Source organism: Herpailurus yagouaroundi, unplaced genomic scaffold (assembly GCF_014898765.1).
Source record: "Herpailurus yagouaroundi ecotype Mexico unplaced genomic scaffold, PumYag 251, whole genome shotgun sequence".
Classification (NCBI taxonomy): domain Eukaryota; kingdom Metazoa; phylum Chordata; class Mammalia; order Carnivora; family Felidae; genus Herpailurus; species Herpailurus yagouaroundi.
Window position 1 is genome coordinate 2,233,211 of NW_024412468.1, and position 16,370 is coordinate 2,249,580.

Here is a 16,370-nt window from a genome sequence, read left to right on the forward strand (position 1 = left end):
AGATATGTCGCTTTGGCATAAAGATTATTTTGAGCTGAAGGCAGCTGAATAGAAGAGACAAAGGGCAAGCTCTCTGCCCTCCCCTATATGCCTGGAAGCAGGATACAAATTTGTAAACGTGTCCCCCTTCCCCTCTCTACCAGAAAGGACAAGGTCCGTCACCAGCGATAACCCTAGACCCTTATCACCCTAGAGCAGCACCAGAGCAATCTACCCATCAAACCTGACTCACTGGCCCTCACCTTCCATGAGTCTCCGAGTATTCGTCTTCCACAATTTGCTGCCCTGCAGACTCAGGGTCCTTTTCCTTTGTCTTGTTCCTTCTCCAAAGATGTGCTGTCCTGTCGTTAAGATGTTGAACCGCCCCTCTGAGTTACTCATCACTGAGGGCTCCCGAGTGTATGTGAGATGCCCGTGTTAATACAGTGCTTTTCTCTCGCTGTTGTCGCTTTTGTTGGTGTAACCTGGGGGCCCCCAGACCCAGAACCTCGGAAGACAGGGGGGCATTCTCTTCTACCCACAGTGTCCGTCTGCACGAAGTCAAGTGCTCCCCTTGCCCGTGGGCCCCGAATGCCCCCCACACGTCATCACTGCGATGCCCAGGGCCATCCTGGTGTGCCTTTCTCCCGCACAGGATTATCATTTTCTTATTGGCCACACCAAGGTCTCAGAAATACCTCCTGAATTTATAAGGGAACATTAGGCAGAGATATTTTTTTACTGAGGATCGCTTCATAGCTCTTCAGGGAAGAAATACTGCTCTGTTTTAGGCATGTCTTAAATATGCAAGCCTTTTCTAATTTAGTCAAATGGCTTTTTCCTTCATTTTTCTTTTTGGCTCCAGCTACGAAAATATTAGTGCATCAAAGAGCCTGGTTACAGAGAGAAAGTTACGGGTATGTAGAGAGGCACAGCCATTTAAAGTTGTGACGACTTTCTGGTTCTCAAGGACAAAAGTCGCCCTGTAGCGTGCCTGCATAATTAAATACTAGATCAACAGGATGCTGGACCGTCCAAGTGTCATTAAACAGCCTCTCTCTCAAAGCTGAAAATGTGTTTACTCAGCACATGGGGAGTCATCTGCTCATGTGATTAGCACATGGGGTTTATGAGGAAAATTAATTACAGTAGTAAAGGATTATTTCAACACTGTGTTGGAAAGGACTCATCAGCGTGGAAGAAAATAACCCCAAAGTCAGATAACACCTACAGATAATATGCATGGAGCTCTTTGCTGCCTCCATGGACCCACAGGACATCGTGGGTGAAACATGGGTATTCCCTGAGATTTTATGCACAATTTTATACACATCTATTTTTTTCTGGAGGGTCCACAGCTTTCATAGTTCATGGATGGCGCCTATGTGTGAGCTCTGTGACCACAGGCAAACTCCTAACCTCTCTCGTTCGCAAAGTTATGTCACCTGTGTTCACCGCCTCGCTTGTAAAAATAAGACGGTTGGCCAAGCACTAGGTATCTAAGATACTGCGACTCCCTTCCACATTTTTCTTGAAACCCGTCTTCCCGTAGTGCATAGGTCCGTAGCAGGATAGTGATTACTGAGGACGTGCCAGGGCCTGAGTTAGACTCTGCACACGCGATGCCTCATACGTTTAATCCTCACGGTCACCCGGATGGTTGGATGCTATCGTTATTGTATTTTCATTATTATTATTTTAAAATATATTCTCCTCCTCCACCTCAGGACTGTGCCAAATTATAAGTTCTATGACAGGACAGCAGGACCATAAAGCATTTCTTCACTACGCTCTATCCAGTACGGACCCTACTGCACGGCACATAATACGCGCTCAGTAAAAAGCCTGTTGAATAACGCGTTGAAATAAGAGTTGGGCAGGGCCACGTGCTATTATCATGGGACGTCATCCCACCTCACTTTTCTGTCTCCTCCTGTTTCCTTAAACTTTTTTTTTTAATCTATCTCTTCCTCTTCTGCTCCCTACCCCCACCTCCTGCAAGAGCTCAACCTGCCCTTCATTCCCTTCACCGCACAATGTGCTTCTGGACCTAGCCACACCCTTTCAGAAATCATCCTTCGCTCCGAGATTATACTAAATTTTGCTCTTCAGACCTTCACGACTTCTATTAAAGTTCTCATTATGTGTTCAGGTTTTAGGAAAGCAATCTGATTAAAACGAGTTCGCTCACCCTTTCCAAAGAGACTCCTGGTTCCTCAAAACATTCTCTGTAATTAGTGACACTTTAGGACATTTGTAAAATTTCACTAAGAACATTTATCTCCCCTTGCCTACGAAGGGCCACAAAAGGGAGACTCTGTCCTTAAGAATGTGCTTCGCCCCACAGCCTCTGAACCCCCTGCCAGGCTCGCCAACGTGGCAGGCCCCGGCAACCTCGGGCTTCTAGAGCCCACATCTGTCCCTCCTGCTCTGCTCCCCTCCTGCTGGACCCTGTCCCTGCCCCACACATTGTCCGAAACCTTGTTGACACTTTCTCGGTGTCTGGACTTAGCTGACCCCTGGTCCAAGCGCTGGGACCCTTGAGAGACGCACGAGAAGATGGGCTGAGATGGGAAACCTCCTTTCTCACTCTTGACTGAGGGCCGTTAGGTGCTGTTGTGTTCCCCCCCTTACGTCTGCTCCCTTCCAGCAGCCTGCATCCCAAGACAGCAAGAGAACTATTACTGACTGTCACGCGAAAGACATCTTCTCGTTTCTGTGTTAGGGTCTTAGGATCTGCTGTTCTTTTGTCCCACGGCTTCCCACGGTGCCTCCCGCCATGACACTCTAGCTGTCCATCACTCTCCATCACACTACCCTTGTCTATCTTCTTTCCTGCCTTTACCGAACCGCAAGTAATTGTGGTTTGTGAACGCGTCCTGACTTCCCTAGTTACTTAGGCACCTGTTGCCCGTCTGTGCCCACTACCAGGCGAGGTCCTGAGGGCAGACACACTGCCTTTTTCAGGCTGGATCTCCAGGGCGCCGGACGTAGCTGGGTCTAGCTCACAGTAGGTATTCAATGAACAATCTCACAGCCCCCAAACCTTCAGTAGGATCTATTTGAAAGGAAGAAACTGATGGGGAGAGCTGCTGGGTGGTCTCCACCCTGACCACGACAGTCCTCTGATCTACACATAGTCCTGGCTGTGTGGCCAGAGCACCCGTGCATGTTCAGGATGTCCAACGATTTCATCTGCGAAAATTAGGACAGCATTTCCACACATTTTACAGAGAAAGTGAAGGCGTCCTTTGCTCTCCAGCTCCTTCTGAGAACTCGGCTCAGGGGAATAGAGTGAACTGCCCACACCCTTAGTCTGTTTTTCTTTAAGCAACTGGTAAGCCTTAGACTAAACAAAATTAGAATCTGCAAAAGGTGCTGCAATTGGGAACCCTATCTTATTCAGTTCCTGGGTTTTATTCCTCCTGTTTGCTCTCCTTCCTTCCCTTCTTCCTTTTCTTTTTCCATTTGGAATAATTACTTACAAGGCAAAACCATGCTTCATGCAGAGTTTCAGTCTCAATGGAAATCCTGACTTCACTGCTAGAAATTCAAACTAGAGATATGTACTTAAGCAACTGATCCGATAAAATTGCTTTTTTAATTGTTTGTAATAGGTACTAGCGGATTTCAAGTTATGAAATAAACTAGAATTATTTAATAAAAAGAAAGTTTTTGAGTAGCTTTAAAATGACTTCATTTTTTGTTTTTGAATGAAAAAAAAAATGACCCTTACATTAAACACGTGTGCGCCGTGCACAAACTCACTCACGCCAATAAACGTTTTTAGGCTTGTTACAACGTACAAGAAAATATTTCTACCGTGGACAAAGGAAGCGGATTACGGCCTGAGGTGGGCATGCACGTGCCCACCTACACAGGACAGCTGGGCCGTTTGCGTGGGAATGTCGAGTTCACCTGTCACCCGATGTGTCAATAACACCCGTGACGACAAGAGTAGTCAGAACAGCGGATATTTGAGGAATGAATAAGTTCCAGGCAGAACACTCTACAAAAGTTGTCTAATTTCATCCTCATGACTATTTCATCTCAGGCAGTAGGACCACCACTTTACGGATGAACAAACCGTGGTAAAGGGTAGAGCTGAGATTCACACTCATGCCGGGTGCCTTCTGGGAATCCAATGGGAGCCTTGTAATTGGATACCTTTCCAAAGACCTACTTAACAGATTCCTGACATTCCCGACAAAGTGAGTTGGAGGTGGGAGAGCTTGATTTATTTAGACAACCACATCCTGCTAACAAGGATTTGATAACATTATCCATTCTGCCTAATTATGCCCTCTGACGTTTACCTCTTCTCCACAGTGGAGTGAAATCAAGGAAAAAAGCCCGAGCAGGAGAGCAAAAACTGAAATCAGGCAGTTCTAACGAATCATATTTTACCTGGAAAGAGTCAACTCAACAAACGGGCTAGCTAGCCGTGTATAAGGCACTGTGTAGAATACACACAGCAAGAAGACCCTTGAATAGTTCATTATGAATGCTGAAAATAAGACAACAGGCTTAAAATGGAGTCACTCATGCTAAGGCCCACGTGACCGAACTGAGACCTACTTACAGTTCTGGTTTCCCCCCAGATGGATTCTTAGAGCAGTCAGTCAGGAATCTCCTCATCAGCTCTAGTGCATAATCTACCTGACAGATCCCTGCTGTCTTCTAAACACAAGTAACTTTGCACTAACTCACTCAGCTTTTTGCCCAGCAGAACTCGCTTGTTCCCGCTCCCTTCTGCGTATATCAGACTTTCTGTTCACATACCTCCTTGCAACTCCTTCCCGTCGGCTAGCTTGGGGGCTGCCTCATGAGCAAATCATTGAATACAGCCAACAAGACGTCTAAAATGTACTCAGCTGAATTTTTTAAACACCGTTAACTTGGAAGACACATATATACACGATTAGTGACTGTAAAGGTGGGATAATTAGCACCATTATTTATTGACCATTTACTACATCCTAGGCACAGCACGAAGTATTTGGTACCATTTAAAAGCCTCACACCAGTGCCAATTATCATCATTTGATACATGTGACAGGAAAGGGGAAGAGACTTGTTTAATATCAGACCATTGGTAAGTAGGGAAACCTTAGTCGATCCAAAGTGAGCTTTACAGCAAAACTCTGGTCCCATGAGGCTGTGCTCTAGGAGAGACTGAGACAGGTACTGTGAAAAAAAAAAAAAAGGTACAAGATCGAATCCCAAGCACATCACACAAAATTGTAACTTGTGAACCACTCGTGACCACAAATAAGTGATCGTGATGTGAACCGTGAGTCACTCACACTTTGGTGGAATGAAAACCTAAGCAAATATGCACATGGGGCTGGGTACTGCAAAGATGTGACGAGTACAGATCACATAGATGTGATTCCAGGGCACAGGGCTCCTGTGGTCCCGTGCACCTGCGAGTTGCATCTAGGACAACTCCTTCTGCACCCGGAGAGTCACTGAGGTACCAGTTAGAAGGATGTCCCATGCGAAGCAGACAGGTGAAAAGGTAGAGATGAGAAGGGAGGTGGTCCCGACCTACCCAGAGAGCTAGCTACCATTTTCCAAGAGGACACTCACTCCTCAGGAACTATTCTCTGCTCAAATTTCCCTAGATCTAGCCTGAAGGTAGGCAGGGCAAAAAACAGCTGCCTGTGACCGTTACAAGTTTTGTGGGGCTGCGTAACATTGTAAAAATAGTCGCTCAGATATACTCGGAGAGCGTCTGCTGTGTTTAATCCCTTGTCTCTGTATCAGCTTAAAGGTGGTCAACTTGAGGTTTTAGGCCCAGTCTCTGTAGCATCTGGCTTTAGAAACACTGCCCTTTTAAAGTCTCTGCAAGTACAATTTAAACACAAATAAAATGATCTTCCCGGAACACCTGGGTGGCTCAGTCAGCGTCCAACTCTAGATTTTGGCTCAGGTCGTAATCTCACGGTGAATTTTAGCCCCACATTGGACTCTGTGCTGGCAGTGCAGTCTGCTTGGGTTTCTTTCTCTCTCTCTCTCTGTCTCTCTCTGTCTCTCCCCTCCCCCCTCGCTGCCCCTCTCCGCCCCTCCCCAGAGCATGCTCTCTCTCTCTCCAAGTAAATAAATACACTTAAAAAAGTAAAATAAAATGATCTCTCCAATACACCGGTCAAGCCATAGTGACCTTCAATCCCTGTTGAGCAAGAAACAGGCTTTTATCAAAAGCCAGACAGATCTTTGGGGCGCTTGGGGGGATTAGTCGGTTAAGCGTCTGACTTCAGCTCAGGTCATGATCTCACAGTTCCTGAGTTCGAGCCCTGCGTCGGGCTCTGTGCTGACAGCTCAGGGCCTAGAGCCTGCCTCGGATCCTGTCTCTCTCTCTCTCTCTCTCTCTCTCTCTCTGCTCCTCCCCTGTTCACGCACGCTCTCTCTCTAAAATAAGGAAACATTAAAAAAAAAAAAGCCCACCTATCTGTAGTCCAGACACCCCTGTAGGTGAAGCTCATTCCACCTCTTCGAGTTCAGCCACCAAAGCTCTCTGGCTCTAGTTGCTGCTACTTGGTGCCAGACGCCTTGAGAAACCGAAAAGGAGCCGGAATCTGTCCTCAAAAATGCAGACCAAGAGATCAGTAGGGAAATACACCAAAAATTATGAGTCTTCTTGCTCCTAAAACCCACAATTAATGTCCTGGCGGAGGTGAGCGAGTGAGTGACGCCAGTTTCCAGCCAGACTGAGAGGCCGCTCAACATGCCGCTTAATGCTGGTCACTCAACGGGTGATGGGCCGGCACCGTGAGCTCGAACACCTCCAAAAAGGACTATTCATTCCCCCCAAATCCATACCTGTGCTGCCTCTTCCATAGAAAAGGAGTTATTTTGGGGCGCCTGGGTGGCGCAGCCGGTTAAGCGTCCGACTTCAGCTCAGGTCACGATCTCGCGGTCCGTGAGTTCGAGCCCCGCGTCGGGCTCTGGGCCGATGGCTTGGAGCCTGGAGCCTGTTTCCGATTCTGTGTCTCCCTCTCTCTCTGCCCCTCCCCCGTTCATGCTCTGTCTCTCTCTGTCCCAAAAATAAATAAAAAACATTGAAAAAAAAAAAAGAAAAGGAGCTATTTTGCCTGAATGACACTGTATGAGAGTTAGGGTGTTTCTAACTGACTTACGGACCGTTCAGTTTAGTCGTCAAGTTTCACAGAAAGTCTATCCGTCAGCACTAACACTTCTTGATGTTTTAAGGGAAAAAAGGTCTTTCCCTAAGCCTATCCATCACCATCCCAACATGCCCAGCCTGTGCAGCCCGTGAACAGTGGAGAACAGAACAGCACTGCACACATTAAAAGACAGAAACAGAGAAACCAAAGGTTCGCCCTTGAGTTTTAACGCTGAGCAGCACTGATGTGTTTGCAGTAACGTAAATCATGCCTGATGGATTATTTTCAAATTAAAACGGGAAGCGGTGTTGCCTCATGCTATTTTTTCATTTATTCTGATGTAGAATTCACTTAGCATTTAATAGCTCACTATTTTGCGAAAAAGAAAAAAAAAAACCCACAGGAGGGGAGACAAAACACACAGTGACTCCATCCGTAGCCCTGGATTCGATTTTGACATCCGTGCTTTGAAGACGGATAAAGACAGACTGAACGGGAATGACGCGTGCTCATGGGAGAATAAAAGGTCACACGCTACGAACACAAGAAGGGTTCAGGGATAGCCAAGGTCACGGACAGGTAAAATTATGGCAATGTCTCCCTGAGCCGAACTCACAGAACCCGGTACTTTCGCCTTTGTTCACTGTTCTCCCTTATTACAGCTTTTTAATAGGCTGCCATCCCTACGAGATTATGAGCTCCCAGGGGCTCGAGAACCCTGTCTGTCTTGCTCACCGTGATATCTACTGCACCGGTCAGAGGCTGACAGTGAGCAGGAACCTTACAGAGTCTTATCAATACCTGACTGAGTAAAGGAGACACCTGATCGCATGTGCCCAACAACGAGAATTGACTACCATGCAGATTTTGACTCAACAAGAGGTTGAGCATTTTCCAACGGCTAGATCCACTTAAACCTGGGAAGGGCTGTGGAGGTGTTAAGCAGAGGTGAGACCATGACTAAGCAGGAGTGTAGCCAACACAACAGTGCCACACTCCTGGGTCTACTTGAGGAAGTTCACGAACTTTACGACTCTTGACAACGCTAGGGCTCCATGATCATGACAGAGACCCCTCCCACGTCTGGGTAATTTCAGCTGAAATCGTCCAGACTCTTCTCTGTGGCTGGAATGACACAGACAACTCTTTGAACTAAAGATACTCAACTCTCACATGCCTTTTATTTGGCTCTGCATTTACCTTGCATCAGCTGAACCAGAGGTAACACTGCGTTACTAATATCAACCATTTCCCTTTTTCTGTTTACTATGCGTAGACCCAAGGGTTGACCTAATAGATCAAAACAGTGCTCCTTACTCCAGAAAGCTTAATACCATGTTGGCCGTAGGGCAGTAATGGAGCATCCCACGGAGAATTAACACAGTTCACCCTCACACCACTGCATTTCATCATAGGAAACGATCTCTGTACTTCGTGAAACCAGTGTCTGCTTTTAATCACAGGGCGGTTAGGATACTTACCACAAAAGAATAATAGATCTTGAATCCAGGTTTAGCCACGAAGTAGTCATCAGACTTGAATGTTATTTTAATTTGGTTTGTTCTTGATGTTATTCTGGGGGGAGCGTCTTTGTGTCCACACCACCGCCCTCTAATTACGGTACTGGTCTCAGATACATCTTCAACTTCCACAAAATCATACCTAGTTTCAATGTGACAGAAATAAACAAATTTTGATTACAGCACGCTTTGACATTCATCCTTCCCCGGAGAAATTAAAAGTAACATATGTGATTTCTCATGACTACCACCTAACATGAAAATTAAAGCCTACAGAAATTTTTACAGGAAAGCCAGTCTTTGGGTTCAGTCTTTCAAATTCAAACGTCAATAATCTGAAAGAACGTTTATGCACATTTAGCCATGAGTATTCCCAAATCAACAGTCATCAAAATGGGCCACTTTCTGAACATCTGGCTTGGAAGGGTTTCCTAGGAAAAGTAATAATTATAATCTGTTGTCCTATTTTTGGAGACCCAGCTTTAATTACATGCACAAATATTTACTATATAAAGGTTTTCAAACCAATTCCCACTTTTAATTAATTCGCCACATCCAGTGGTCCCTTAAGAAATGATCCGTATCTATACAGCATGTGGAATCAGCATTATGTTACATCATCTCATTACAGAAAATAGATGGTAAAATAAAATAAAAAGCTCTCTTCCCTTTTGGAAACTGTCTTTTGCAAGGATCCTATAATAAACTAGGATGGTTATCAAAGTGAAAAGCATTATGATTTGGGGGAGGGAGGTGCCCTAAGAAATACCGGAGGTATCTGGTTAAACCAGGGTGTGGATGAGGTGACGACCATGGATGGTTCGGCTCTGATGCTGGTCAGAGAAACACAGAATGCCAGGACTGAGGAGGTGGGGAAGGCCTCTTTCAATGTTCCATATAACCTTTCCATCACACAGTAGACTCTCTTCAGGGACACAGTGGACATCTTCCAGGGATCATTGACTTTATTTTCAGGACACCCCAAATCTCGGGACATTCTACTTATGAGCTGAACTATCTGCCCTTCAGTTCCGGCCATCAGTCACTCTGCCTCTCCCCGAATGTCTCCGAATGTGGAAGTCACAACGCAAAGGATGGGCACTCTGGGCGAACAGTGGTCGTAGACTCAACCCGCTTGATATGTTCTTCACAACTGCCCTTGCGGGATCAGCACGAGAAACATGGCGGCTGAATATGGACAAAGTCCACCAGGAGGCACAGAGCTTTTACTGGACCGGGCGGGATCGTGTAACGACTGGGCGACTACACTTCGTTGACGGTGATTTATGGGGCCCTTCCGTCCTTTGCCCTCAGTTTCCCTCTGAGCAAAGTAAGAGGTTTACACAAATTCACCGGCTGGGTATCTCTTGGGTGGTGTGTAAATTAATTACTTCATGTTTATGCGGTGCTTGGAAGGTGAGAAGCACTCGCAAAGAATCATTATTCAAGCAATAAAATAGTACAATGTAAACATCAAGGAGGCTTGGGAACAGATGGCAGGAAATCGAGCGCATTGCATTTTATATACAATATGTGTAAATCACAGTTACCGCGCAAAGAATGAGTGTACGCGAAACTTCGTTAATACCACCAAAGGTCACTTTCTTGTGGTTTAAATCCATCAGCGTAGTTTTTCCCTGAGACGAGGTCAGTCTGTCTTTTCCTTCTTCCTGTCCCCTTCCCTGCCTCTTACTCCTCTATCTGCCTCCATGAATTTTGAGACGCAATTGGATTGGCTGAAAGGTCCAGAAAGGAAACTACCCTTAGTGTCTTCATTTTCAAGGCGTGGGTGCTGACACAGCTCCCATCTACCCGGATCAAAACCTCACCTCATCATGGAGACCTGGCTTCCTTTCATGCCATCACCCCTGAACAGTCCTCAAAAAAACTTTTTTTTTTTTTTTTCCCCGCACCAACTCTTTCTCCAGCACAGAAAATCAGTTCTCCCTTTCAAGGGTGACAAGACACAAGACCCGCTGGAGTGTGTCCTCTCTGTAATGTGAGCCGGCTCTTGGGGCACGTATTTGTGTCTGCTTTCTGGCATACATTACCCTCTGTGGTCCTAGAAAGTAACAGGCACTGCTGTTAATCTGGAAGAAACAGCCACACAACAAAAGCTGTCAGCATAATCAACATGCGACAAAGGACAGCCCAATTTGAGGCACCCTCTTCTTATTCAGAGGAAAATAAACCTGCCAAAAGGATGTGGCATTGCAGAACCCGTGCGTGCGGGAAGCACAGAAAGGAAACAAAGCCCTCCCGTCCCCTACATGCTAATTCAGTGACTGCGACGCTGTGAGCAGGCAATTCGCAGAACGGCCAGGGCGCTCTCCGATACACAGGCTTAGAAGGGACAAGATGACCGAGCAGACCCAGAAAAGGACGACAAACGGACCATCTGGGGGGGGGGGGGTGATGTTTCTTTCTTCTCTGAGGCCCAGGATTTCAGGGTAAGGCCCTGACACGGTCCTCACCGTCACCACCTTCCAGTGCGCGGGCTACAACGGCCAGGGTCAGTTCCCGGAGCCCCACAGGGGCTCCTTACACGCTCCGTACAGCCACGTGATGTGGCTGCGGGTATCGCGGGATGCTGGATGCATCTATGTGCTCCCAAAGGCTGCTCGAGGCCCGGCCAACACAGGGGCCCTTCCCCAGCAGCCCGGTGGCCTGGCTCTGACGGGTGCGTACCTGGGGTTCTGTGACCGGGCCCTCTGCAGACAAAGCCTGTGCCCCCTGTATTTTGTCCGCTCGGATCCGGGCGGGTCCCCAAAGGAAAAGCACGACGCGAGGTTTTACATTCATCGGTTCTTCCCCTTGGACGTGACCCCTGACCTGCCTTTCTCCCCACTCACCTGCAGATATCATTTTCCGCCTCCTCTAATCCGAACTGACTGTCAAAGGCCAGCTGTATTCTTGTTTTCTCCTGGGAACGGAGGCGCCACGTCAGAAGCAGGTTCCTGGGGTAGCTGTTGGGGAAGCGAGGGCTCTGCACATGGCCGTTTCCTGTCACCTGGATGGTCTCGTCTCTTCGGTACAAGTCTGTGAGGTGATTGCTGTCTGTTAGTAGTCACAAACTTGTAGAAATTAGTATGTTGTTCCAATTACGAGAAAACAAAAAAACAAACAACAACAACAACAAAAAAAAACACAGCAGTTGAAAACATCACATTTCAAAGCACGTCGCGATTTCGTCTAACAACCTGAGACCAAGCGGCCGCTTTCTGGTTCTTTCTACGCAGAACGGACAGACTCCTTCCCTTACCCCCAGTCCCCTGAGTCCTCACAAGTCTGCACTTGCTGGCGATATTTTGTGATTGGAGACCTCTTTTAACATAGTTTTCGACGAGGCACATGAAGTCACCTCAGGACTCAGGTTCGTTTAGATCGACATTAAAATGCGTAAATAATTTCAAATAGTTCATTAACCCTTCCATTTTTCCCTATGACACAAAAAGTCCCCCAAAAAGCAAAACAACAACTTTCTGTTTTTCTCTACCCTTACAGCATTGACATTATAGCTTCAGCAACAAGCACAGGTAGAACTCCAGAAATATCACTGAACAAATGACCGAGGGAGTGAAAAATATGAAAGGATCCAATGGTGCTTAATGACTGCTCATTTTTAAAAAAATTTTTTTTAATGTTTATTTTTGAGAGAGAGAGAAAGAGTGTGAGCAGGCAAGGGACAGAGAGAGAGGGAGACACAGAATCGGAAGCAGGCTCCAGGCTCCGAGCTGTCAGCACAGAGCCTGACACGGGGCTCGAACTCATGAGCCGTGACATCATGGCCTGAGCCGAAGTCAGACGCTTAACCAACCGCCACCCAGGTGCCCCCAATAACTACTCATTTTTTTATTCAAATGACATTTTCCAGTGGTTTCTGTATCACAAAAATCATTAGTTCTTTGCCTTAGTTTTCGGTGACTTATGGGCCCAGTTCTTGTATTTTCCATGTGTTGTATGATAAAGAACTTGTGTGGTCTTTGAGCTGGGTTCTTGACCGGGAAATCCTACCCACTTAGAACTTCCCAGGTGACTGAAGGGTCTTTGTTATTCACCGTGGGCCCTGGGGCCACATCTGCGTTTACACTAATGAGGCAATTAACTGTGCCCCCTCCCCAACAGTTTCCGGAAGTGGGCTGGCTATACAGTAAGACCAACCCAACCGTGTGTTGAAAGGCAGAGGGTTTGGAGCCCTGACATCAGCCTGACCTCACAACCTCCCTGGAGGAAAGGAGCACTGTAGATGGAGTCTGGTCCCATCAGCAGGCATTCTCCCAGTCCCACCTGCACAATGAAACCCAGGGAAAAGTCTGGTCCTGGAAGCTTGAGTAAACCTCCCGGCTGTTGGTGCACGTGCACTTGCTGGGGAGGGCGCTTCGTGCTTGGGACCCCCCCCCCCCCCGCCCCGCCGCCGCCAGCCCCCAGATCTCACCCTGTGTGTCCTCACTGGGCTGGTCCTGAAATGCACTCTTTACAATAAAACTTAGCAGTAAACCTGTCATTGTAACTCTAGTGCCTTCGTGAGTTCTACGAGTTGTTCTACCAAATCATCAAACTTGACGGGTGTACGGGGGACCCTGACTTGATAGCCTGTTGGTTATGGCACCCCAAAATCTGCAGCTGGCGTCTGAAGTGCAGGGGGTACGAGCCGTGCCCATAAGCCGTGAACTCTGACCTAAGGCTGGGAGACCTGTGTCAGCCTGACAGCCGAGGCGGGTCCGTGTCTACATCCTTCCCACACGCAGAGTTCTTTGCACTTTGGATTCTGGCTGTGCGGACCCTGCCGGTGCTGCATCCAACCACAGTCCGTTTGTGCTTGCCCGCAGAGCGTTTACTCGAGGCCTGTCATTCAGCGAGCCGGGCCAGGGAGGCTTCCGGCGCTGCTGGAAGCCACGGGAAGGCTGGGATGCGGCTGGAGGCTCCCCACGTACCAGAGGGAGGAGGAGGACACAGCCCGCGAGATGCAGAAGCGTCTTGCATGGGAACTGCAGACTTGAACCCAGGATGCGAGAGCACAGCTCTGTGCCCCCTCCGGTGAGCCCAGCCACACGCCCTCCCCGGGAACGACAGACACTCTTCCTGGCTGGCCTTCCCCTCTTCCCTTCCCTTCACCTGACGCTGCAAATGTAGCCATGAAAATTGCCTGTCTGCTCAACTGTCATCTGGGGCTTGTAGGAAACGGGGGAGGGCTGTTGGCGAGGAAGAGAAATGTCAACCATCCACCAGTCAATCAACAGTCAGTCACCGAGCACAGGATCTAAACATGACGTTTTGCGGTGTTTTCAACACTTGCATTACTAGAGATTCACCGTCATAATCCGTGCCGTGTTTCCTGCAGTAGTAGTATTTGCTTAATAGTTCCCTAACTTAGTATTTTTACTTTTTAAGGTCGTTTACTTATTTTGAGAGAGAGCAGGAGGAGCAGAGACAAAGGGAGAGAGAGAATCCCAAGCAGGCTCAGAGTGTCAGCGTGGAGCCCGACGCGGGGCTTGAACTCACAAACCGTAAGATTGGAAGCCGAAGTCGGCGGCTGAACTGACGGAGCCACCCAGGCGTCCCAGGAGATGCTTATTCCACTTTTAAGAAAGCAGTGGTGGGGTTCAGTTTCCTTCTGATACAGTTTGGTTAAGACAAACTGGTTTCCAGTATTACAAATTTACCACAGACCTATACTGCACTGTATTGAACTATATCAACCTGAAAAAAAAATTTTTTTTTTATCAAGTTTCCTGATTTATTTTCCCTTAAAAATCAAAATCCTGGGGCGCCTGGGTGGCTCAGTCAGTTAAGCGTCTGACTTCAGCTCAGGTCATGATCTCACAGTTTGTGAGTTCAAACCCCATGTCGGGCTCTGTGACAACAGCTCAGAGCCTGGAGCCTGCTTCAGATTCTGTGTCCCCTCTCTTTCTGCCCTACCCTGCTCATGCTGTCTCTCTCAAAAATAAACATTAAAAATTTTTTTAAAAAATCAAAATCCTGCCAAAATATACATATACACACACAGGAATGACAGTGACCCCATTTATACTGCTCACTTGGGGCCAGACATTGTTGAAGCTCTTTGCATGTTAACTGTTTACAAATAGGACACTGTATGCGTGTGTGAGCGTTTGTAACAACTCTGCGACGTGGCTATCACTGCCATTCTACAGATGAAGATTCTGAGGCACAGAGAGGTCAAGGAATTTCTTAAAGTCACAGAGCGGGTCAAGGATGGAGTCAGAGCACTAACCCGGGCTCTCCAGCCCCAGACCTGATGCTTTTAACCACGCTTCCTTAGTCTTAAATTTGGTAGACGCAGTTTTAGACTCTTTGCTATCTGTAATCTGCTCTGACTTGTGAATCGCACTGTTTACATATAGTGTATAACTTCATGCTGACTCAGGGCTCTTTTTAGCAGAAGAGTTATAATGAATTACAGTACAGACCCAACATACCGGGTTTACCCCGAAGTACCACCAAGTCTTATAGATGAAGTCACCCTTCTGAATGAGAGCATTTAGTGTGGTGTGCAATCATGCTAACATTGATGGGGCAATTATTACGCGCCAGGCACCCCAGTAAGCATATGATAGTCACTCAATCTTGCAACAACCCTATGATATTAGTAAATATCCCCCACGTGACCGGGGAAGTTCGGAGCATGTAAGAAACTTGTTAGCTCCGGGCACAGAGCTAGTGGTGAATCACAATTTGACCCTAGGCATTGACTTTTCAGAGCACACACCTTTAACCAGAGCGTGGTGGGAGCTGTTGAGCCACAAAAATATGAAACACATCACTTTTCATAGACAACAGTTTCCATGCAAGTTTATATGGCAAGAATGTAACTTCTTATTTTACATTCTCACACAGAAGGAAGTTTACATCCTCATAAACTCTGAGTTATGCATTTCATCTTTTTTTTAAAACCAATTAAAATGGAAAAAAACCCATGCCAAATGTTGTATTTGTTGATTCTGTCCCCAACCCTTTAATTTTTTTTTTCAACGTTTATTTATTTTTGGGACAGAGAGAGACAGCGCATGAACGGGGGAGGGGCAGAGAGAGAGGGAGACACAGAATCAGAAGCAAGCTCCAGGCTCTGAGCCATCAGCCCAGAGCCTGACGCGGGGCTCGAACTCACGGACCGCGAGATTGTGACCTGGCTGAAGTCGGACGCTTAACCGACTGCGCCACCCAGGCGCCCCTGTCCCCAACCCTTTAAACAAACTCAACTCCTCCAACCGAGTGTCAAAGGAGCTCATGAAAAGTCACTGCAGGCCTCATCACTTCTGTCTGGGATTCATCTAGAATAGCCAAGTGGGGTTCCCAAATCAGACTCATTAACATCACCTGGGAGCTTGTTAGAAATGCACATGATTGGGCCCTACCCAGACCTACTGAGGCAGCAAAGCTGGGGGTAGAGACCAGCACTATTTGTTGTAATGGCCCTCCAGGTGATGTAAACTCTCCCTAGTTGGAGAACCACTCACCTTGAGGACCATCTCACATGGTCTACTACTTTGCTTCTTATTCTTGACTTTCCTGGTTCCTGCACCTCCTTGCTATGACTCCACACCTCAAGTTCAGTTTTCCATTTGACCTCACCAGCTGCTGACCTGTTTGGGACGTGCTTTCCTGTCTTTGACCTCGGAGCCTCCTCCACCTCATCATTTCTGGTCCACAGGCGCCTACCCACCGACTCTGTGGGTCAACCCCTGACCTAGCTTTCTCCATTTCATGGAATCGAATCGCC

General features: G+C 47.3%; 1 protein-coding gene across 2 annotated transcripts in view; it reads right to left on the minus strand.

Annotated features, from left to right (window-relative positions):
- Nucleotides 1–16,370, minus strand: part of PDGFD (platelet derived growth factor D) — a 222,735-nt gene that overhangs the window by 62,473 nt on the left and 143,892 nt on the right. The window contains exons 2-3 of one of the 2 annotated variants that reach the window (XM_040460769.1): nt 11,482–11,668; nt 8,591–8,771 (exon numbers count right to left, since the gene is read on the minus strand). In XM_040460769.1, coding sequence (XP_040316703.1) covers nt 8,591–8,771; nt 11,482–11,668 — 368 coding nt within the window. Of the gene's footprint in view, nt 1–8,590; nt 8,772–11,481; nt 11,687–16,370 lie in introns of both variants that reach the window. The other variant, XM_040460768.1, reaches the window with a different exon arrangement.